General features: G+C 42.8%; 1 protein-coding gene across 2 annotated transcripts in view; it reads right to left on the bottom strand.

Moving 5' to 3' along the window:
* Positions 1 to 1704: 1704 nt before the first annotated feature.
* CENPF (centromere protein F) overlaps positions 1705 to 24327 on the bottom strand; it is a 37763-nt gene continuing 15140 nt past the window's right edge. For both annotated transcript variants that reach the window (XM_081903575.1, XM_081903574.1), the window contains exons 11-17: positions 22344 to 22479; positions 18638 to 21768; positions 15295 to 17457; positions 9059 to 9221; positions 7480 to 7962; positions 5043 to 5230; positions 1705 to 2124 (exon numbers count right to left, since the gene is read on the bottom strand). In XM_081903575.1, coding sequence (XP_081759701.1) covers positions 1927 to 2124; positions 5043 to 5230; positions 7480 to 7962; positions 9059 to 9221; positions 15295 to 17457; positions 18638 to 21768; positions 22344 to 22479 — 6462 coding nt within the window. In that variant the 3' untranslated portion in view covers positions 1705 to 1926. The remainder of the gene's footprint in view (positions 2125 to 5042; positions 5231 to 7479; positions 7963 to 9058; positions 9222 to 15294; positions 17458 to 18637; positions 21769 to 22343; positions 22480 to 24327) is intronic.

Raw genomic sequence — 24327 nt, 5'->3', positions numbered from 1 at the left:
AGTAGAATGTATCCTTTTATTTAAAATGCATCTCTGGGTTATTTGTGGGGCATAGGAATTTGTTCATCCCCCCCCCCCCGCAAAAATATAGTCCGGCCCACCACATGGTCTGAGGGACGGTGGACCGGCCCATGGCTGAAAAAGGTTGCTGACCCCTGCATTAGGGCATACCATTTTAGAGGGCAAAACTGAATTATATTAATTTAGCCAAAATATCTTTAGAATTACCAAGTCATGTCACAACACTTTGGCACCCATTTTTGAAATTTGAAAAATTCAGCGAACCCTACCATACCATGGTTTATTAAACCATGGTTTTCATCCTCTAAACCCAGCACAGCAGCTTAACCATGGGTTATTAACTACCACCAAACCATGCTGGATTCACAGTTGGCTTATAGGTAAAGGGACCCCTGACCATTAGGTCCAGTCGTGGCCGACTCTGGGGTTGCGGTGCTCATCATGCTTTATTGGCCGAGGGAGCCGGAGTACAGCTTCTGGGTCATGTGGCCAGCATGACTAAGCCGCTTCTGGCGAACCAGAGCAGCGCATGGAAACGCCATTTACCTTCCCACCGGAGTGGTACCTATTTATCTACTTGCACTTTGACGTGCTTTCGAACTGCTAGGTTGGCAGGAGCGGGGACCGAGCAACGGAAGCTCACCCAGTTGTGGGGATTCGAACCACCAACCTTCTGATCGGCAAGTCCTAGGCTCTGTGGTTTAACCCACAGCGCTACCCGCGTCCCTAAGTTGGCTTATAAACTATGGTTAATTGTGCAAACCCAGCCACTGACAGATTTAAAGCATTGGAAAGCTATGTGCCACCGCTATTAAATGAAGCACCGATTCCAGGAAAAGTCGGTTTCAAAAAAAAGAAAGAGCAAAAAAGCAGGGGTGAGGGGGTGGTATCCACTTAGCAGGATTGTACAGGTAGCAGGCTATTTCTGTTCCCTAAAGTCTTTAATCTGTATCCCTCAGGTACTTTGTAACCTTGATGGGCGCATGAGTGTCCTTGAGGCAGTGTGTTCCTATTTGAAAATTACTGTTCCAAAAAGGTTTACTTCAAATGATGTCAGAGCAGACCTATTGTACACAACCATTTCCTTGTAGTTTGCTTCCCCCTTTTCCTTTTCGACACAACTATTTTCTAAGTCGCGCACCAACTGTGTTGGTTCATAAGAAGAGAAAATCTCCAAAAGAGCAATACCTTTATCGGGACAAACCAAAATGTCGCAAAAACGGGATAAGCTTTTTAGTTTCTAAAACTATCAGGAAAGAAGTTACACAAAAGCAATAGTTTGTTTAGGTTTTTATTACATTTTGGGAGGGGGGAGGTGGATGAAAAAACTAAATGGACAAAATTATTATTCATTAAATGTGTATGCAGTGGTGCCCCGCAAGACGAACGCCTTGCAAGACGGAAAACCCACTAGACGAAAGGGTTTTCCGTTTTGGAGGCGCTTCGCAAAACAAATTTCCCTATGGGCTTGCTTCGCAAGACAAAAATGTCTTGCGAGTTCCTGCGGGGTTCCCCCCCCCCTTTTTCTAAGCAGCTAAGCCATTTATCAGCTGATCCGCTAAACCGCTAATAACGCTAATCCGCTAAGCTGTCAATGGGCTTGCTTCGCAAGACGAAAAAAACGCTATACTAAGAGCCTCACGGAACGGATTAATTTCGTCTTGCGAGGCACCACTGTATTGTCCCTCATCCATAGATCTCAGGGTGGTTCACAATGTAAAACTGCAATATAAAAAATGCAAAATATATAATAAAGATAAGAACAAAAACAACCCAGTAATCTCCTCCTCGCGCAACACATTTAAAAGAGCATCGGATGTCAATCAGCCAAATGAAATCTTCTTTCAGGATTTTCAGTTCCTAAACAACCCTTTGCTCTCACCATTTCAAGTCCAGAATTCAGATTTACTGCACGTGGCAGGCTTTGTCCAGCTCGTTTTCTTCAGTACTTTGAGGGCTTTTCGTTTCGATTGCACTGGGGGTCCTAGCAGGTCTTCCATCAACTGCTTGGGCTGACTGGTTGCAAGCTGAAAGGGGAGACCTGGGAGCAAAGCCCAAGGGCGAACCAGCAGCTAGGATTTCTTGCAGCCGCACATCATTTATCTGGGAACACACAGAAAAAGTATACGTGTATCAATCCATGCAAGGAAGACGTTTATTGATTCCAATGGCGAGGACTACTTTTCGCATTTCTGAGTCTAGTAGTGGAGCTGAAGGCCATGTTGGATTGGCCTACTGAACCCTTGCCCTGCTCCCGTGTAAGCCTCATCATTGCCTCTTATGGTCAGCTGGCTGGACCTGCTCAAAGTCCACTTTTTGATGGAGAAGGAGAAGAGGGACTTGTTATTGTTATTATTCCAGCTCTGAAGCACTAGATCACATGAGCAGAGATGTTTCAAACAAGACCTTTGTCAGAATGTAGAATGTGGGAGGCAGCAGTTGCAAGTTGCCGGTCTTTACAGCCACAGCAGACGCTGTGATTCTCCAGTGGTTTGACTTCACCCCTAGAGGCACACTCCGTTGTCTCTTGAGACAGATTCCAACAACAACTTGTAGAATGAAGTGCAACATTTAACTGCTGGTTTTAGAATTTGGCATCCTAATTTTCTAGATGTATGATGAAATTAACAAAGGATTCTGTGTTTTGTTTATGTGGTTATATTATATTAGGTAAAGGTAAAGGGACCCTGACCGTTAGGTCCAGTTGCGGATGACTCTGGGGTTGCGGCGCTCATCTTGCTTTACTGGCCGAGGGAGCCGGCGTACAGCTTCCGGATCATGTGGCCAGCATGACTAAGCTGCTTCTGGCAAACCAGAGCAGCGCATGGAAACGCCGTTTACCTTCCCGCCGGAGTGGTACCTATTTATCTACTTGCACTTTGACGTGCTTTTGAACTGCTAGGTTGGCAGGAGCAGGGACTGAGCAATGGGAGCTCACCCCAGCACAGGGATTCAAACCGCCGACCTTCTGATCGGCAAGTCCTAGGCTCTGTAGTTTAACCCACAGCGCCACTCGCGTCCCTTATATTATATTATATTATATTATATTATATTATATTATATTATATTATAATTAGGTTAAACTATTGTTATTATTGTTATATGTATTTATACTGCACCTTTTTCTCAGACTGAGACTGAAGATGGCTTACAGATAAAAATACAAAAAAGCAGGCAAAACAGAAAAAGCAAAAAACATAGAAAAGTTAGCCATTAACGATTAATTAAGCACTAATGGAATGAAAACAATATAAAGAAATCAATTAAAAATACTGATTGTAACAACAAGAAAACCATGGCAATACTTGCCCTTGCCTTAAAAAGTCAGTTTCCAAAGGCCTGATGGAATAAAAAGGCCAATGGCAGAGAGATAACAAGGAGGGAGCCAGTCTAAATTCTCTAGGAAGGGAGATTCAAAGTCTGGAAGCAGTACAGCGACCAACAACCTTGATTCGGAGAGATCTACAAACAGCAGTAGGCCCAGGCCAAGTTGGTGTGAAAGCTTTGAGAGCAGTAAATCTCCACTTCTGAGATAACTAGAGGACATGAATGCAACACTCCCATTCCTAAAGGGGAAGGCGTGAGGCCGGCTTTAGCTCTTCAATTCCACTCCGCACCAAGCAAAAAGGGACCAGAACTGAGAACACCAGCCACCACTTTGGGTACTGCATGCACAAACGCCCAGTGCTGGAAATTCCATACACAGCTCCAAGCAGCTGGTTTGGGTACCCAGTGCCAGGAACCAAAAGGTATAGAAATCCAGCAAGAAATGGGACAGGGGCAGGGTTTTGCATAGACGGTAAGATTCGGTTCATGGGGGATAAGGCTATCAAAACCACTAGGCATGATGGCTGTGTACTATCTCCAGTGTTAGAGGCAGTGTACCTGTCAATCAGTAGCTGAGAACTGCAAATTAGGACAGTGCTATTGTGCTCATGCCCTGCTTGCAGGCTTCTCATGGGTAACCAATTGACCAAGGATGGGCCTTTGGCAAGATTCAGCAGGCCTCTTTTCTGTGTTATTCTATAAGTTTTCTAGGTAGATTTAATAGTCAGACCCAAAGCTTTCAGAACAAGAAAACTAGACCTTAACTATACACCTATACACCAGGTATCTGAAGAAGTGTGCATGCACACAAAATCATACCAATAACAAACTTAGTTGGTCTCTAAGGTGCTACTGGAAGGAATTTTTTTATTTTGTTTCGATTACGGCAGACCAACAGGGCTACCTACCTGTAACTAGAACTATGGAAGGCATCACCTTGAGCCACATGAAATGAAGTCCATCAACCTCACCAGGTATCTGAAGAAGTGTGCATGCACACAAAAGCTCATACCAATACAGTGGTACCTCGGGTTAAGAACTTAATTTGTTCTGGAGGCCCGTTCTTAACCTGAAACTGTTCTTAACCTGAGGTACCACTTTAGCTAATGGGGGCTGCCACGCAATTTCTATCTTATCCTGAAGCAAAGTTCTTAACCCGAGGTACTATTTCTGGGTCTGTAACCTGAAACGTTTTTAACACGAGGTACCACTGTAACAAACTTAGTTGGTCTCTAAGGTGCTACTGGAACGATTTTTTTTAATTTATTTTTTACTATGGCAGACCAACACAGCTCCCTACCTGTAACTATACACCTATGTATTTAGCACTCACTCCAGGTAGGTACTCAATTAAGTGTTTTGAAGACACAAAAATACACGAACATCCCTTTTAATTTCTTGAGCACGTACCATGATTCCATACAGGCTTCATGATTTGTAAGCCAAATCTATGCAACAAGGTTCTCTTCAGATTTTATAATTGGAGGTGGGGGGAGGAGCCATGCAAGATCTCTGCTGCTAATTTATGGTCACTTCCTCCTATATTCACTTTCCCCGTCTTCACGCTGATATGCTCACAACTTGTATAAGTAGAACGTGACACTCCCATAACCACTTGCTCAGATACATTCACAATCTGAATTTCTTGTGCTTTGGTACATTCAAACTCATGTTTAACAATACGCGCAAGTTACCTTTTGTAGTTTGCTGCCCTCTGGTGTTGCTTTTTGGTTTTCAAGCAAGCAGTCGCTCTCAGTTGTTTGGGAGTGATCAGTAAACGGTGGTGATCTCAAGCTTGGAAGGACAAGACAGGGACTCGCTCTGGGAATTAACCCGTGGGAAATGCAAGAGCTGCCATTTCCTGGAGGAACATCAGAAGATCCTGAGGGAGGAAAGTGCGTGGTGATCATTCTTTGTTACATTTTAAAAACTATGACAGGAATAAAAACAAAAAAAGAAATAAAAAGGAAAACAACAACCAACTGTTTAAAAACGGTTGCCAGCTCGCTTTTTGGGTCCAATTCAAGGTGCTCATATTACAGTGGTACCTCGGGTTGCAGACGCTTCAGGTTACAGACTCCGCTAACCCAGAAATAGTACCTCGGGTTAAGAACTTTGCTTCAGGATGAGAACAGAAATCGTGCTCCAGCAGCGCGGCAGCAGCGGGACGCCCCATTAGCTAAAGTGGTGCTTCAGGTCAAGAACAGTTCCAGGTTAAGAACGGACCTCCAGAACAAATTAAGTTCTTAACCCGAGGTACCACTGTAGTGTTTAAACCCCTAAACAAGTTAGGCCCCATATACTACCTTATTCTTCTGACTGTAAATTGTATAAATTGATTTTAATCTTGCGTTTTTATATTGTTGCAACGTGCTGAAGGATGAGTAAGATACCCAAAAGAAGAAATAAATAATATCAATGGTAGTTTGTTGCTGTTCAGTAGGCATTCCGGCCCTGCAGCATCTGAAGACTATGCAAGGTTTTACAGAGGTGTTTTGTTTGTCAATTAGGATTATCATAGAACTGTAGAGCTGGATGGGACCCTGCAGTGCAGGAATATGCAGCTGTTCCCTACGGGGATCAAACCTGCAGTCTTGGCGTTATCAGCACCATGCTCTAACCAACTGAGCCATATAGGAAGTTCCCTTCTACAGTCAGACCATTGGCCCACCTAGCTATGAACTGTCAGTGGATCTTCAAGAGTTCACACGGGAGATGCTCCTAGATCTACCTGGAAACGCCAGGGACTGAACCTGGATCTACTGCATGCTAAGCGGCTGATCTACCATTGATCCACAGCCCTTCCCTGACATAAATCCTTACAACAGGAACATATACTTATTTTCATTTCAAGTACTACAGATAAAGCGTTTCTGCAGTCTCCCAGGTGGGTGCTTTCAGCTTGTAAGATAATGGTTTCCTTTTGCTAGTTAGTATCTGCATAATGTGAGGCCACTGGCCCCAAGGCTATTAAGGAGTCAAGCATTCATGGAATGAGCCCGCAGACTTGCGTTCTTGAGTAGTCCCAAGCTTAGCGATTTCACCAGCGGTTAAGTGGTTTGCAAGCTGCAGCTCCAATGGCCACAAAGGCCTCTCTTGCCCTCACCAGAATGCGCCCACTGTATCTTGCTGCCCCCACTCCTGTTGTTGGCAATAATCTTAAATCCAGCTGAGCCTTTTCTGAGAATGTCAATTGGAGAAAAGCCTTCCACGTGAACATCTCCCTTTACAGAGATCGCAGGAAAAAGCAGTTTGCAGGCAACTGTATGTTTGGGTATATTATACTTCTGCGGTTGTAAAGGTTTGGGCAATAGTGTTAGACGACTCTCTCGTCACTTTATAAACGCCATCTCCAACTCCTCGAAAGATTCCATCAACTGTTTCTCCGAAGAATTCTACACATCACTTGGGAAGACAGGTGAACTAATGCCAGTGTACTGGGAGAAGCAAAGCTCGCCAGTGTCGAAGCGATTATTCTTCAACATCAACTTTGTTGGACTGGTCATGTTGTTCAGATGCCTGATCAACATCTTCCAAAGCAACTACTCCATTCCGAACTTAAAAATGGAAAACGTAATGCTGGTGGTCAACACAAGAGGTTTAAAGACAAATTTCTAAAAATGTAGTATAAACGCCGACAATTGGGAAACACTGGCCTGCAAGTGCTCCAATTGGAGAACAGCCTTTACCAAAGCTGTCATGGGCTTTGAAGACACTTGGATTCAGGTCGAAAGGGGAAAACGTGCTAAGAGGAAGGCACGCTTGGCAAACCCTCACCATGATCCACTTCCGTCCGGAAACCTATGTCCCTACTGTGGAAGGACGTGTGGATCCAGAATTGGCTTCCACAGTCACTTACAGACTCACTGTTAAGACCGTGTTCATGGAAGACAGTATTACTCGGCTATGAGTGATTGCCTAAGAAGAAGATGATCACTTTACATGCAGAATTTTACACCCTTATGCCTTGTAATGGCAGCCTTAAATTTTATTCCACTGGTCATATTGAGAATACAAAATGGTAAAGGGCAACATAGGGGGATAGATTCAGTTACCTCTATTGTCCCTCTGTATCAAGCAGTAACAGGAATGTTATTAAACAAACATCAATACTGTTGTGAAAGTGATTACCTTTGCCTCCCACCTCTGTGGAACCATCTGACTCAAATTCTGCATTTTCTAGGGGCACTTTTGGGCTGTGCTGTTGAAATGTGGTTCTTCTTTTAGTTTGTTTTGAGGCAGCCTCTGGAAAAGGAGATGTAGCATTTTCACCATTACTTCTGTTTTCATGACACCTTTGCCTCCTCACAGTAATCTTAGTAATATCTTCAGACAAGGCCTTTTCCACAAGCAGCCCATTAGTGATTTTAGTTTGGCTTCCCGGACTTTGTAGAGGGGAACTGGAAGAGTCTGATGACTGTTTGAGCCGAGTGTTCAGAAGAGAGACTTGTGTCTTTAGCATCTCGTTTTCTTCCTCTAATTTATCATAATCAATTATCAGGGTACAGTACTTATCCAGGTTTTGATCTGCTTCTGCAGTTTTCTCTTCAACCAGTTCCTTCAGTTCTTCCAGCTCCAACCTTATCTCTTCTGCAGTGGCATTCCTATCAGAACCTATGCAATGCAAGAACAGTCATTAATAAATGAAGGATTAGCAACAGAGACTTTCAATATACTTTACCTGAAAATATTGTAAAGAGCATTTCAGCAGCAGTGAACACCAAACACTATTGACTCCTTTAGATATGTAGTTCATCTTAAGACCTAAATATCTTCCTCAGTCCTCCTTGAGCATGGCCTTTTCTGCAGTGGCACCAATGTTGTGAAACTCCCTCCTACTGGGTATCTATTTCATTTCCTGTCTTTAGTTTCTCTGACGGTTTCCAATGTGGTTTTTCAGAGAATGCTATAATTGCTTTAATTTGTATTTTAAAAGATGTAATTTGTGGGCCATGCATGCTGTGGGCCATCTGCACCAAATGATGAGTTAAAATATTTTAGCAACTACCAAACTACTATGAAATTGCCAGAAGCTTCATATGAAAAATGAGAGGTGGGGGCCTCCTCTCTCCTGTTGCCAGTGGATGAAATAACAAGTAGGGTGGCAGGAGCTGGCCCAGAATGGGATATAAAAGCCATCTGTGCAGAAGGCTGTAGATAAAACCTCAATGCACACCAGGATGCTTATGCTAGATAGTGGGTTGATGGTGACCATGGCACAACCAGAATCCCAGCATGACCTTTTTTCAGGGTTAGAACGAACAGCAATACTTTTTTGCATTCTAATGTCAGCCGGGGCTACTGATGAGGGAACTGTTGTTGCATTTTTGCACACATACACAAAGACATGAGGAATCTCCAGCCCACAGGCCAAATTAGACCCAGCAGAGGTCCTAATTTGGCCCATGAGGCTTTAACCCCAAAACCACGGCCAGCTGCCCCTCAAACATGACATCAGATGTGGGGCAAGTAAAGACACGGCTGCAAAGGAGCTTAAAGTGACTGTTCCTTGGCAAGTGGGGCTTGCTGACAGGATCTATCAGCTGATCAGCCTTGACAGCCAAGCCTCTTTGAGGTTGTCACCTGACATTGTAGTGATAGGTGATTAATAGGTGCACAGCCCCACACACGTCAAAGCGGCCCATGGCGGAGCTGAGGGAGAAGACCTGCCTGCAGGATGGAAAAGGCTCCCCGCGCCTGCGCTACATACCTGGATCCATCTTCTTCAGTTGAATCTCAAGTTCATGAATCTGCTTCACCATCACCGTTTTCTCCTGCTTTAGTTCTGTGTAGGCTTTCAGCCAGTGCTGAAATCTATGATGGAAAGAATCAAATTCTGTCTTGAGTTGCACTATTTCCTGGTGGCTATTTGCCTGCAAAATAAAATAAAAATAAACCAGTAAACATTCATGCAATTATTGCTGCAGAAGAAATAATTAACCAGCCAAATGCAAAACCGGACTTCTCATTAGTTCAAAGTAACGTGCATGGATGTTCTCTTTTCCTTCCATAACACCCACACTGTTGGGGCAACTATGCTATTTCCTAACAGGACCTGTTAACTAGAGCATCTGATGAATTCCATAAAACGAAACAATGTCCTTCGGTTTGCACCAGACAGGCCCTAGCTGTCTATGCTACAGATCCAAAAGCAGAGTCCAGTTTGCACATGCTGTTAATGGTTCACTGCAAGCATGCAGAAGGCTCCCAATGCAATCCTCCCATGTGGCCAGGGAGATGTTAATCCAGACACTAAACCAAGGTTTCTTCTCGGCTTACCAACTGCAGCGTGTTTGAGCAAACCTTGGTTTGTTCGGAATCAAAAAAACAAACCACACTCCCTAGTTCGGACATAACACTAAGCCAGGGATTATGGTTTGTTCTTCCTGCCATCTAGATGAGATGGGTAAAAGGGAAGATTTCTGCATGTTCACAGTAAAGCATTACTATGGTTTACCGTAACGTGCAAACACGGCTGCTATGTTGCACATCACAGCAACTCTTTACTATGTACGCTGTAAGTAGCACAGTAATAGACTAGGGCTACTATCCGATGCACACTTACCTAGGAGTAAGTATTGTTGATAAGCAGTGTCCAGTGCACAGCGGAATGATGAAAAGTATGAGCCAACATGCTCTATACTACTTTATTTACAGTTCAAAGCTGGTAAGTTACAGAAAAACATTTTCCCTCTGCCGGAGCAGAGAAAGCGTCATCTCTCCTCAAAAGCACGGAGAGAGTCACAAACTGAAACTGCAAAAAGAACAGTGAAAAACAGGAAACCAGTGTACGTCACATCCAGTCTCCTTTCCCGTGGGAAAACCTCCAACAGTACATCCTGTGGAATGTAAGCATTGTCTTGTGACAAGCACTTCGCTGCACAGAGAAGAAAGCAGAAACCAACATCCTCCCCCTTTCTGTGAACATCTCTGGGCAGCGTGTTCGTACAATATCAGTACAAACCCAACTTCTGCACATAGGTACAGTGTTGATCCCTTGATACAATCTTGGACAATACATCAGCAGGAATTTCATTACCTGGCATATAGGACACCGTTACGAGTCCCTTCTGAATACGTTCCCTAGCATGTTGCAACTTTAATTGCAAGTGCTTCGTGCTTTGCTTACAACCTTCAGAATTTAGCAAAGCCAAACATGCTTTGTTGTCCTGGTAAACCTGGATTGGACATTTGACAGGAATTTTCATGTCTTTGCACAATTGTAACAACCATTCACAATCTTCAAGTGAATAAGACAGTGCATTCAGTTCAGCTTCACAAGTACTTAAGCTAACTGTTGTTTGCTTCTTGCAAGACCAATCAAAAAGACCCTGATTGTACATATAGCAAACTCCAGACGTACTTTTCCTGTCTGTAGTGTCACTTCCAAAACTTGCATCTGCAAATATCTCAAGACCACCAGACTTCTGATTGTTAAATCTCAGTCTGTAATGCATAGTGCCTTTCAAATACCGCGCTATGCGTTTCAGAGCTTTCCAATCCTTAACAGTAGGATTGTTGACTTGTCTGCTTAGCAAATTACAGCTAACAGCAATGTCTGGTCTTGAACATCTGGCAATGAAGTTTAGCTTGCCTAGCACACTTCTGTACAGTGTAGTGTCAGAAAATGCTTCTTCAGTGTCATCTACCTGATAACCTGTTATAATCGGTGTGTCCACAGGGTTAGCGTCCATCAGGTTTAGTTTGCTTAACACATCAGCAATTTTCCGTGACTGGTGTACTAGAATGTTACCATCTTGATCTCTCTCTATTTCCAGAGATAGGTAGTTGTTTACCTCACCAAGATCTTTCATGTCAAAGTGCTCTTTCAGTTGAGCTAGGGCGTTATTGTACATTGTGACATCTTTCCAAAAGAATAAAAGATCATCAACATAAAACAAACAATACAGTTTCTTTTGCCCCTCCTCTTTGACAAATACACATGGATCAGCTTTCCCTTGCTTAAAACCTAGAGAAAACAATACTTCAGTGAGTTTTGTGTGCCAACACCGTGCACTTTGTTTGAGACCATAAATTGACTTTTTCAGAGCACAAACAAATCCCTGTTTTACCTGTACGCCATCAGGTGGAAGCATATAAAGTGATTCACCTAGAGATCCGTACAGAAAAGCTGTATTTACATCATGGTGACTAATGTGTAGATTTTCCTCTGCAGCTAGCTTGAGCATAAGCCTAATGCTCTCATACCTCACTGTGGGTGAGTAGGTCTCGTGATAGTCTTCACCTGGTACCTGAGCAAAACCTCTGGCTACCAACCTGGCTTTGTGTCTGACTATCTTGCCATTTTGATCAGTCTTCGCTTTGAAGACCCATTTGCTTCCAAGCAGTTTCATTCCTGGAACTACTGGAACTAGCTCCCATGTTTTGTTCCTTTCCAAGGAATCAAGCTCAGCCTTCATGGCATTTAACCATGGCTCAGCTTCCTTTGAATCCAAATCCTGGATTTCTTGGAAACTTGAAGGTTCAAAAACCTTCTTGGAGCTTTTAACAGCTGTTACTGCTATCTTAGCAAACTCATCAGCAAATCTCTTTGGAGGTCTGCCTTTTGTGGCTCTCTGTGACCTGCGAATTAGCCTTAAGTCTTCAACACTCTCCTCTTCCTTCTTAGGAGAAAAGTGACCTATTGTGAACAATGGTTCCTCCAATTCTTGATCAGAGCTTTCAGAGGGTCGCATAGAGGCTTTCGCACTCTTGAAATCCTCTGAATCACTCGATTCAGTTTCAGACTCAGAATCAGAACCTTCATCAGTGGGTGTGGGTTGTTGCGGTTGCTTTTGACTATCCTCAGTCTCATCACTGTCATCAGGATAACATTGGAAAATTCCCACATTCTCCCCCCACTTGGCATTGTACTCAACACTTCTTGTGAGCTTAATTTCCTTAGAGTCAGTCATCATTATTCTGTAAGACCCTTTCTGATAACCTAGAAAGATACCATGCAATCCACGCTTGTCTAACTTGGAGTTTTGTGGTGAGTGAACCCACATGTCCGAACCAAAAATTTTCATGTGTTTGATGTATGGCTTCTTGCCAAACATCTTCTCATAGGGGGTACAACCAATCGCTGAAGATAACCTGCGATTATAACTGTAAGTGAAACATGAGAGAGCTTCGGCCCAATAACTCTCTGGAAGATTTGCATCATGCAGCAAGGTTTTTAACCCTTGAAGCAATGTTTGATTTGCTCGTTCCGCAAGCCCATTCTGCCATGGCGAGCGAGGACTAGACAAATCGTGTTGAATTCCTTTCTCAGCCAGAAAAGCTTCAAACTGCTGAGAAGTGAACTCTCCCCCCCGGTCGGTGAAAAGAATCTTAATCTTCTTACCATGCACATTTCCCAACCGAGCACAGAATTCCTTGAACCTAGGAAAAGCCTCTGATTTCTGCTTGAGATTGTACACAAAAATATACCTGGAAAATGCATCAACAAGAACCATGAAGTACCTATTCCCACCCAAAGAGGGCGCTAGTGGTCCAACCAAATCAGCATGAATAATTTGGTATGGTTCTGTAGCTTGCCTACTAGACACCTTACCTTTCGCAGCCATTTTCACCTTGTTTGCTGCGCATGCCTTGCACTTCATGTGGTACCTGCAGGGTTTAATAGTCATACCTTCAACCAAGGCAGGCATTTTAGATACTGCCTCAAAATGCAAATGTCCAAATTTCCTGTGAAAGTCGTGAATACATTCTGCATGCAAACTTTTGTTAGAACCTGCAATGCAACAAGTGTCATCCTGCATAACATCATCATAATACAAAAGAAACAAACGATCAACAAATTCAGCATACAATTGATAATCATTTTTCTTGGTGATGATGCATCTATTGTTTTTAAAGGAAACGTCAATCTTCTTCTCAATCAGCTGTCCAACGCTGAGCAGATTATGTTTCGCGTCCGGCACATAAAGCACATCCTGTATCGATAAGTCCAAACTGTGAAGAACAACAGTTCCGTAGCCTTTACTGGGGATCGTGTGGCCATCTGCCTGGTGAATCGCACCTTCCTGCGGTGTAAAAGACACGAACAGTCGCTTATCGTTGCACATGTGATGCGTTGCAGCTGAATCAACAACAAAGAAAGATCTAGACGTCTTCTGGACCTCTGCAACCTCTGCAATCTTTGGAGCGTAGCGTGAGACCATTGCCTTGTGCTGCGTTGTCCTGGACACCGGACCTTTGCCTTTGCTCTGGCCTTTTCCACGCGATGAGCTTTCGCTGCGCTGCTCTGTCTTGGCCCTGGGATATTTGCATTCCCTCTTCATATGGCCTAGACGTCCACACGAGTAGCATTTCACTGCCTTCAAAGCTTTGGCGCCATCTGGTGGTTCCACTGCACTATGGGATGATGACTGTGAAGTCTCCCCATTTCCCATGCAGCCAGCACCCCGCCGATCTGCTTCATTCTGAATCATGGCAGTATCACAAGCTACTGTGCGTTGAGCATTTGGCTGATCAGTGGTATCAAATTCCCCACTTGCTTCATCCAGCCTTCTGCAGCTAGCCATCATGACTGCTTTGGCATTTGCCTCTTGCGTCATCTATGCTGCTTTAAATCAAGCTGCTGTATACATGCTGCTTCTGTGTACAGCTGCTTCAATCCAAAGGCAATCTCAAAACAGCCTCTGCCTTTGAGCCTGCGCCTTTCTGTATGCTGCGTTGCTTATCTGCAGCTGTTTCAAACTGCATTCCAAAAGCAAGTTCAAAAGCGAAAGTCCCCAAGTGCTTTCTCTATGTCCTAATTCCTGCTGCGTCACTGAATTCTGCAGCTGCTTTGAAACAACAGCACTTCTAAAAGTTACTTTCACTTTCCCAGCATAGCGTCCCTTTGAGCCAATTGCCTGTGCCGCGGCAAAACCGGCTATAAAAGTTCAAAGTCCAGCCATAAAGCCATTAATTAGAAGCTGGCAGGCTGCCCGGAGCAGTAGCACATACCTTCATCAATCATTTTGACGCGCAGAGCAGATACCTTGCGATCCGTGCCTCTGCCGCTGTTCCGATCCTCTTTGCTCCTTTATTCCTTTGCCAGGAGCCCGACTTCTGGAGTGCATCCTCAAAACACTGCATTTTTCTGGGCCCATAACCAAATATTGTTGATAAGCAGTGTCCAGTGCACAGCGGAATGATGAAAAGTATGAGCCAACATGCTCTATACTACTTTATTTACAGTTCAAAGCTGGTAAGTTACAGAAAAACATTTTCCCTCTGCCGGAGCAGAGAAAGCGTCATCTCTCCTCAAAAGCACGGAGAGAGTCACAAACTGAAACTGCAAAAAGAACAGTGAAAAACAGGAAACCAGTGTACGTCACATCCAGTCTCCTTTCCCGTGGGAAAACCTCCAACAGTACATCCTGTGGAATGTAAACATTGTCTTGTGACAAGCACTTCGCTGCACAGAGAAGAAAGCAGAAACCAACAGTAAGTCCCCTTGAACACTGAGTACCATTTCTGAGAAAACATCCATAAGATTATGCTCTAAAGCAGGCATAGGCAAACTCAGCCCTCCAGATGTTTTGGGACTACAATTCCCATCATCCCTGTTCACTGGTCCTGTTAGCTAGGGATCATGGGAGTTGTAGGCCAAAAACATCTGGAGGGTTGAGTTTGCCTATGCCTGCTCTACATATTTCATGTTATACTTATAGATAACATACTTTACAGTTATGATTGCAATAGAACTATAAACTTAAATATCAGCTTGTCTTCTTCAGATAAAGTGGATTTTGATTTTGGGAACCACATCTGCAGTCACTCAATGTTACTTTGTTATTTGGCGCCAGGCAAAATGTATTTAATCTCTATATGCAAATTCTAGAAAACTCCCCCAATATAAACAACAACAACAACCCAAATCAGCCTTTAATTTCAGAAGGAACCTATTAACCTACAAGATATTCTACCCATGATGTCAACAATATACTGTACCTTTTCAAGGAAGGCAGGTTTTTCAGAAGTTGCAGCTTCCAACTCCACCTCTGTAGCCTCAAGACTAGACTGCAGAGTTTCATTTTTTGGCAACTGCTCCAGAACAGGATCGCTGTCGTCCAGCTTTTGTATGAGGTCTTGGAATTGCTGGGTGAGGACCTCTTGTAAATGCTCCATTTCAGAATGTTTGCTTTTGGCTTCCTGTAGATGATGAGCCAACAGTCCATTCTCTTCTTTGACACAAGCAAGTTCATCCATCAGATCCTGTTCTTTTGTCCTGAAATTCTCTTCTTCGCAATGAGAAAGTTTAACTTCTTCAAGGGCTAGTTTCAGCTGGGACTCCATCGACATCAGCGCGTTTTCAAATTCATCTCTAATTTGCACCTTCTCCTTCTCCCTTTCTTCTAGCTGCTTCACAAGCATGGAATTAAGACCTTCTAATTCAGATACTTTATCCTGATTTTCTTTCAGCTCTCTCTCTAGAGATCCTTTTTCTAACTTTAAGGCATTCACCTCACATTCCAAGCTTTGCAAAGTCGCACGCATCATTTTTATCTCAGCAGTGGCTGTTTCCGTCTCTGCTTTAGCCGTCTCTGCCCGAAGAATTGCATCTTCCAAATTGTCCTCCGACATCTGCAATTCTCTTTCGAGATTCTCAATTCTGTCTGCAAGGGAGTCAGCTTTCCGTTCGCTTTCTTTCAGTTTTCCCGCAAGGTGACACCTTTTCTTTTCATCGGATTCTATTTTTATTTTGAGCTTCTCGATGCCCCGTCGCAGCTGAGACAACTCCTCCTGTGCTGAGTTCAGCCTAGTTGCAAGTTCACCCTTTTCTATTAGTGACCCTTCCAGAGACTTTGATATCTTGGCATATTCCATTTCAGAGATACTTAACTTGCTGTGTAAAGTTTCATATTCCCTAAGGCTCACTTCTTTTTCCTCATTCAGATGCTCTATATGGCTTTGTGCTGCCTCTTTTTCTAACACAAGAGCCCTCATCACCTGATCCAGATTCTGTAACTGCAGCAGAAGTCTGTCCTTTTCTGTTGATAACCGATGAGTATCGGCCTTTGCGGCCTGAAGCAATTTTGCCTGAGTATTAGCTTCGGCTTCCAATATCCTGATAAATTCAGCAGAATCCCTTTTACTTGACTCAAGTTCTTTGATAGTCTCTTGCATTTTCTGGCACATTTGATCCGATTCTTCTTTATCCTTCAACAAAGCACTCAGATCTTGACTAAATTGGTTTCTCTCAGTGATGAGTATATGAAGCTGCTCTTGAAGGCCCAAAATGCTTTTCAGTTTATTTTCGTTTTCTTTTTCCAAGTGCTCGTTCTTTAACTGAAGCTCCTCAATGTCGGTCTCCATGGATAAGGCATGGTTCTCAATATTTGCTTTCTCAGATTTTATCCTCCTCAGCTCATTTTCAGTTTCAAGAAGCCTCTCAGTCCAGTCGGCCTTGTCCATTTCCAAATCTTCCAGAGTCTCTGTTGTATTGGACAGTCTTGCCTTGTACATTTCCATATCAGATTTTACCTTCTCAAGTTCTATTCCAAGAGCCATAAGGCTATAAGACAACTGCTGGTTATCAAAAGTAACAGACTTAAGTGACTCATTTAAGTCTCCTTTTTCTTTTTCGAGTGCTACAACTGTTTTGTCCAACTCTGCACAAGCACTTCTCTCTGCAGCCAGCTCTTTGTCCTTTGAATCCAGGCCTGACTTTAGGTTTTGGATCTCCATTAGTAGAATATCAATTCTTTTACTGCTTTCCTCCACGTCAGGAAAGGACTTGGAGATTTTATTACATGTCTGCTCTACTTCTAGCAGAGGCTTTTCAGGGGCCCTTTGGCTTTCCAAGGTGTTCACAGGCATCGCATCAGTGTTTTGAGAAGGAAGAAACGAGAACTCACGAGGATAGTTTGGAGAACTTATGGATATATCTGTTGCATTTCTGGATTCTGTGTCTAAGTCCAGAAGGCCTCTTTCTCTAAATTTCATGCCGATTGCTTGGCAAATAGATTCTTCACCTTCTGTTCTATTTGCTTCACCTGCCCGTCCTGATATTTTACTATTTTCAACTTCAAACGTTGTGCTTTCACTGGACATGCCATACAGTTCCAGTTGACCCAAGGGATCAATTGCTTGCTTAGCGGGAATCTGGACTTGCTAGAAGTAGATGGAAAAAGGAGAGTCATTTTAATTAATAAGTCACTTTTATCAAACTTATTTATTTATTCTTTTATTTATTGCATTTACCGGTAACTGTGATACTTCCTCCCCAAAGGAGTACAGGGTGGCAAAAATAAATAAATAAACACATCTTCAAAAACAATGCCAATGACTTCTCTGCCGAATAAAATGGGAACCGATATGTAATGTTTTGGTAGATAAAGAACACACTTAATATTCTAATATGGGCCCTCCTGTTGATCACCTGGGAAAATTGTTTTCTGCAGGGTGCTCTGATTGTGTGGAGAGCTCTACTCACTTTCAGAGGAATGCAAATGTAATTGCTGCACAGACCTTCCTAGTCCAACACAGGGAAGGCTGGGGAACTTGGGCAGGTGGGGGCAGAGCACATGATGACATTGGGGGCAGGACTTGCATGTGGGCCCCGCTGGCTACGTTTTCAGGCAAATGCTTGAAGACACCTCGTTTGTTATGTAACATTTCACCAAGGCTCTTCCCACCTACTGATGTCATTCCCTAATGCATAAATTGGCCCTCTGTAGTTATAATCACACATAACTGTTGTTGCTAGATTTAATATATGAAAGAACCTGGAACTGAAAAACTAATATTTAGCAACCTTGACATTCTCAACAAGATTGCTTTTTTGCATACACTTTTCCCCTCTGAGCATATCTCTTGGCTGGAGCCAGCGAGGGACAGAATTTAACTGGCAATAATGGCCATAAATTGAGGCGTTAAAAATGAGTAAGTTGATGAGCTCTTCTTTCAGAATTTAGATACAAAACCAAATCTTTATGTACCTTGATTCACACTATTTCTTAGCATAAGAACTACAACATTTCAAAGTTATCAAAATAGTTTCAAATTGGGTGCATGTGTGAAAGAAATAAGTTTTAAAACAGGGATAGTTAACATGGTGCCCTCCAGATGTTGTTAAACTACAACTCCCATCAGCCCCAGCCAATATGACCAAGGGTCAGGGATGATGGGAGCTGAAGTCCAAGAAAACATCTGAAGTTAGTCACTGTGCTTTTTGAACAGCCTTTGCTCCCAGTCTAAAGAGACTTCCTCCCTTCCCTCCCAAAACAGTACACATGGGTAATCTATTGAACATACATGCAAAACTGCATGATAAGAAATGAGGCACACTTACATGTTCAGTGTCAACACAAAGCAGAGACTGAGAACCTAAATCAAGGCCTTGCAGTGGTTCCTCCAGTTCCTGAGGCAACAGGTCAGGGTGTTTCTTCTTGGCTGGCAATTTAGATGCCACCTGCAAGACCACATCATTAAGTTTTTGTTGCCACTGTTTGCTTTCCGATATATTTTGCTTTTGTAGACCATCAACTTCCTTCCTTACAGAAAGGAGCAGCTCTTGTATCTTTTGTATCTCTTCATCTTCAAGATTTTTATGCGACTCAAATGAGTCTTCAAGCATCCTGAAGGACTTCTCATAAGCCTCACGTAGGAGGTGTTCGACTCTCTTTTTTAAATGATGTCTTTCAGGCATGGCACGCCCCTGCTTCATGATACAGGCCAGTGGGTCACTGTCATTCCCTTCTGAAAGAAAGTGGCCGTGTTCCTCAGGGGTACTTTCTAGATCAGCTTGTTTGTTACTACTTAGGTCACTTATTTCATTTGACGGTCTGTACTGATCAGAGTCGATATCAGATTCCATAAGAGTTGAACTTGTACACGAGGAGATTTTGCTGCAAGAAGGAAATCTCATGGGGAACTTTCCATCTGAATCAAATTCTTCATTCATTAGAAGAGGGGTTACCTGCATTGTGAAGGAAGAATTAGTGACTTGGTCGAGGCTGGTTGATAGTGCAGCATTTTCTTCCTTGAGCATGTCAACATAGCTTTGCAGCTCTGATATTTTGGCGGCCATACCCAAGTGCTGCACTTGCAAGCTGCTATATTCATTTTTCAAAGAGAAGATTTTTTCCTTGACCCCGTCAAAGTGCATTTTAATTTCTTTGCTGGAAGGCTTCAAACCTTTGCAGTCAAGCCCACCACAACATTCCAGAGCTATTAAGGGCACTCGCTCAATATCAGATTGTGCTGCTATTTTACTGTGATCTATTAAACCACCAGAAAAAGCAGCGCTCTCTTCTGCTACATTATTAATTCTGCCGACGAGCTCCTCTGCCATTGCGCCTGTGATGCATTTCAATTGAGAGTCTTTCAGCTGTGATGCTAATGTTGACTTTTCAATCTGCAGGTGTTCGAACATTTTCTCCAACTCATTGAGCTTGCTCATTGTCATGTGTAGGGAGGCTACTAATCGGGCATAATCACTTTGGCTGGGCGTCAGATCATGAGGAACTGACGAACACTTGGCATCTATCTGTCCGCTAAAGTTGTCCTTGGAAACAGCATTGAAATGGGTTGCTGACTGGTCGTTCCCTTCCCCTTCTGTAAGCTCAAAATACGGATTTTCCACATCTTTAAGAGCTTGCAGTTCGTGGTTCAGCCTCTCTCTCTCCATTTCGTTTTCTTCCAGTTTTATTTCCATAGTTCTCAGAACACTCTCCAGCTGCTTTACTTGATCAGCATAGTTCTCTACTGAGGCCTCTCTATCCTCAAGGTCCATCTGAAGCAGCTCTAGCTGAACCTGATATTTATTCAGTTCCTCCTCCTTTTCTTCCGCAGATCCTCTCGGCTGTCCCAGCGAAGTCTTCTCCACAGGAAAGCCACCAGCTGCACGTTCGTCCCTTATTTTCAGTTCCTTGACAAGTTCCTCGTTCTCTTGCAGCAACACATCATTATGACGCTGCATTTTATTAAGTGCTGCCCTTTCCTGTCCTAGAATCTCAGGTTCTTCAGGTACTGCCTGCATTTTTTCAAGCTGCTGAAGCAAAGCGTTATTTTTCTTCTCCAAGGACATGACCTTACACTTCAGCTCCTCGTGTTTGTTCATGAGCTGCTTCTCCCGCTCTTCAAATGTTGCTTTCTCCACTTCAGAATGGCATGCTTGCTCCTTTAAAGCACATTCTAAGTTCTTATTCTCTGCTTCCACTGATCCACATTTCCTTTTTGATTCTTCTTCGGTTTTAGACGGCAACAAGCTTTTCTCTCTATGTCTTTCGGACAGCTCCAAGAGGCTTTCCTCCCTCTCCTTCTGGCTTCTGGACGGATGGAAGTTTGTCTGCATTAAGTCTATATTTCTTTGCTCTAGGGCACTGATATCAATCTTAAGGCTGAGATTTTCATCACTAACTCCTTCAATTAGCTTTTTATTTAAGGATATTGGTGCCAACACATCTGGTTCCTTGTGGCTAACTGTTTGAGGCGTAACTTTCAGCTGCTGCACTGTATCCTTAAGGAAAGAGTTACTGCTTCTTAAATCCAGAATCTCTGCTTGCTGCCTATCTGATTCTGCGATCAGTGCTTGCAATGTCTTGCTTTTCTCCTCGAGAGCCTGTAAAGTCCTAGTGACCAAGTCCTGCTTTTCGGAAACAGCTGCTTCCAACTCACTTACGCGCTTTTCCTTCTCCCTAACAAAATCTTTATGCCTTTGCTCTGCTGCAGCCAGTTTTCTTTCTGTCTCATCTCTGGCTTGGACCAGCTCCTCACATTGTTTCTGGAGGCTGGATTTTAACTGCACGTGGGAAGCTAAGGATGTTTCCAAAGAGGCAATACATCTGTCCTTTTCCAACATTTCATCTGCTACCGTCTCCAGTGTTTTCTGTAGAACATCCACTTGTTTGGTGAACTCAGATAATTTCAGCGAATTGTTCTCTCTCTCTTTCCTGTGTTTTTCCTCAGATGCTGCTGTTTTATCCTGAAGATCATTGTGGGCTTTTCTTTCTGCTTCTAGCTCTGCTGTTTTGTCTTCCACCATAGCTTTGAGATTTCTAATCTCCACACAAAGGTTTTCATTCGTACCTTCTAAAGCTTTTACTCTCTCGTTATTTTTAAGTTGTTCGGTCATTAAGGCCCTTTCCAGGCTGCAAATCTTGCTCATCAAATCTTCTTTTTCTAAAACAAGTTCATTTATGAGTTGCCCACTTTCTTTTTTCCACTGGGAAAGAACCTCAACCTCTTTTTTAAGTTCTTCACACTCTGTAAGAACTTTCTGCAAAGCTTCCAGATCCTCCAGTTTTACACTGAGCTCTTCAATGGTGTTTTCTTTGTGCTTCAGAAGCTGCTGGAGAGAATCTCGTTGGTTTTCCAATTCAGAAATAGCAAGTTTCATTTTCTCCAAAGTGAGCGGATTCTCTTGTTTGCTCAGATTCTCTTCAAGTAGTTTTAACTCTTTTTCCAGAGAGCAATTTTTATCTGCAATCCAAGTGATTGAAAGAAAAGGGGAAGTATTTAATTTACAAAAAGTAAGATTCCTATATTCTCTTTATTAGTGTTATTCGTTAATTTTATCTATTTTATCCCACTTGTTCTCATCTGGTGACTTAAAGTTTACACAGACAGACCTGGATCTTATCTTTTTCCCTGTACACTGCAAAACATAATGCATATTGCATAGAACTCTAGCCCAATGGTTGCCATTAATTTGATTTTGAATTGATTTTAGAATGAATTGACTTTAGAATGCATTTCAATTAATTGATTTTGATTTTATGTAAACCGTGTTACTTTTATTGTTGTTAGCCGCTCTCAGCCCAGCTTTGGCTGGGGAGGGTGGGATATAAACAAAAATTATTATTATTATTATTATTATTATTATTATTATTACTATTATTATTATTTTATCCAGTTATCGAAAACTACAATGGTCGCCCAAGCTGCTTACAACATGCTAAACAAGATTTAACTCAGTATATGCTATACAGAGGGACCTCAAAACACAAAATAAGGTTTGGAATGGGAAGGAAACCTAATAAAAATTGGTGACTCACTTTTCATATCTTCAATGACGTTTTGACTCTGCTGCAGAAGTCGTTTGGTTACACAGAGCTCTTCTTTTAACTGACAGATTTCTTGCAACTGTTGAGCCGACTGGCAGTGAAGGAGGCCATTTTGCTTCTTTGTTTCCTTGGACAGCAAGAATTAAACAAGTGACAATTAAAGAATTGGCTACCTTTGGCTAAGGTTCTTTGACTCACTGGGCCAGCTGAGACATTCCGAGTTTGCTAAACCATAGTTTACCAAGCCAGGAACTAGCAGCAGGTCTTCTCCCCTTGCTCAGCAATCTTGGGTAGCCAATCCCTTCCTTTTGTACTAGTTCTCAGAAGCTTAAACCACACTTCCCCCATTATGCCCAAAATGGGGGACTATGGTTTAATGTCGGTTTACTACCCATCGTTTAAGATCCTGGTTAACAAGCTGACCTTCAAACCACAGTTCCTTGCTTTCAGACATAATGGAAGTAGGATCAATGTGCTGAGAAAAGGAGGAGAGCATGCATAGACAACTCCAGCTTGCTAAAGTATAGCCACTGCTTGCAGGGAACTATTAAATTGCCAATAGATGGTCCAGTAAGAAATAAAACAAAAACAACTGCTGAGAAGGCTTTACTAGGAAAAATATCAAGGGAGATGAAGTCTCCAATGTGATTCCAGGCACAACAGTGACCTTGAACCATACTTTCTTTTCTTTCTGGATGTATAGCCTACCATCCAAGCCCAAACATATAATTCAGGCACTTTACATGTAAGAACGTTGCAATTATCTAGCCGGCTATACCTTTTCAGGTGGTCTGGCCCACACAGTCCCATCATCAGGAGAAGAGTGGAAACGGCTGTGGCTAATTGATTTGCCTCCCAGCCCACAGACCAAGATAAGAGGGCTGCTGAAATGAAGGCCTTTAGGGGTCGCCGTGAGGGCGCCAACCCCTTTAATTTTGAACTGTTGAATGCATTATCCGGTAGGAGTAAGTGTGTGATGTATTATTATTGGGCAGTAGCTAGAACTGCATTTTGGCCGCCCCGAGCAACTGTCTCGATTCTCATGCACTTGTGCATTTCAGAGCTGCTTAATACCGCTCAGCGTGAGAGACTGAACCGAACCCTGCATTGGAGAGAGACAGGAAGGAGGGGTGGAAGTGTTGCTCTTTATATACTATATGGCCTTAGTCTGAGGTGGGTGAATGAGCTGGTTGTCAATTATGCTTAATGCTGCTATGTATTTTTGTAGACCAGATGTTTGCTTTGTAATAAATGGTTGGCTGGGAATTAGCTTTGTTATCTGTATGCCTGGTGGGAATACATGAGTGAGACTAGGAGGACTGCTAAGGGTGTATTTTGGAGAGGTTGCCACGGTGTGAGGGGTGGTTAGGAGTGTAGGCACAGCTTCTATTCCAGTTATTTCGTTTAGTTGCCAATGATGCTGTTTAGTGAAGTTTTACTGTATTTTTTATATTAAAAAAATGCTTTCTTTTCCTGATAATACATTGGTTGAAATGCGTTATTTTGTATTTGACCTTCATCTGTAAGGTTTTATGTTGATGCTTTATGTTGCAATGCTTCGTTTGATGCTTTAAGTTAGGTTGTGGAGCGCTTTGGGGTATTTTTTGTTTGTTTTTTAAATACAAAGCAGTACAGAAATTATTTACATAATAAGTAAATAATTATTGGAGTAAACCTTACCAGTCCAGACATGGTCTACATGCTTTGGACTGTATCAAGCTGGTCTGTAGGGCTAACGTCTCTAAAATGCGAAAGGAAATTGAAGCTACACTAGCAGCTTAAGACACACCCATTCTAAATGTAAATCCCAACTAATGTCTGCCAGATGCAATGATGTCCCTCAGTGTATTCCAAGAAAAAAAGAGAGAAGAGTTACCCTGAAATGTGCTTAGAATCATTTAAAGGTTTATAGTCCTCAATGTGGTGTATTTTTCATCTTTGTTGGAAGCCGCCCAGAGTGGCTGGGTAAACCCAG

This window comes from Podarcis melisellensis, assembly GCF_964234715.1.
Source record: "Podarcis melisellensis genome assembly, chromosome: 3".
Taxonomy (NCBI): domain Eukaryota; kingdom Metazoa; phylum Chordata; class Lepidosauria; order Squamata; family Lacertidae; genus Podarcis; species Podarcis melisellensis.
This window is presented reverse-complemented; position numbering and strand designations above follow the sequence as displayed.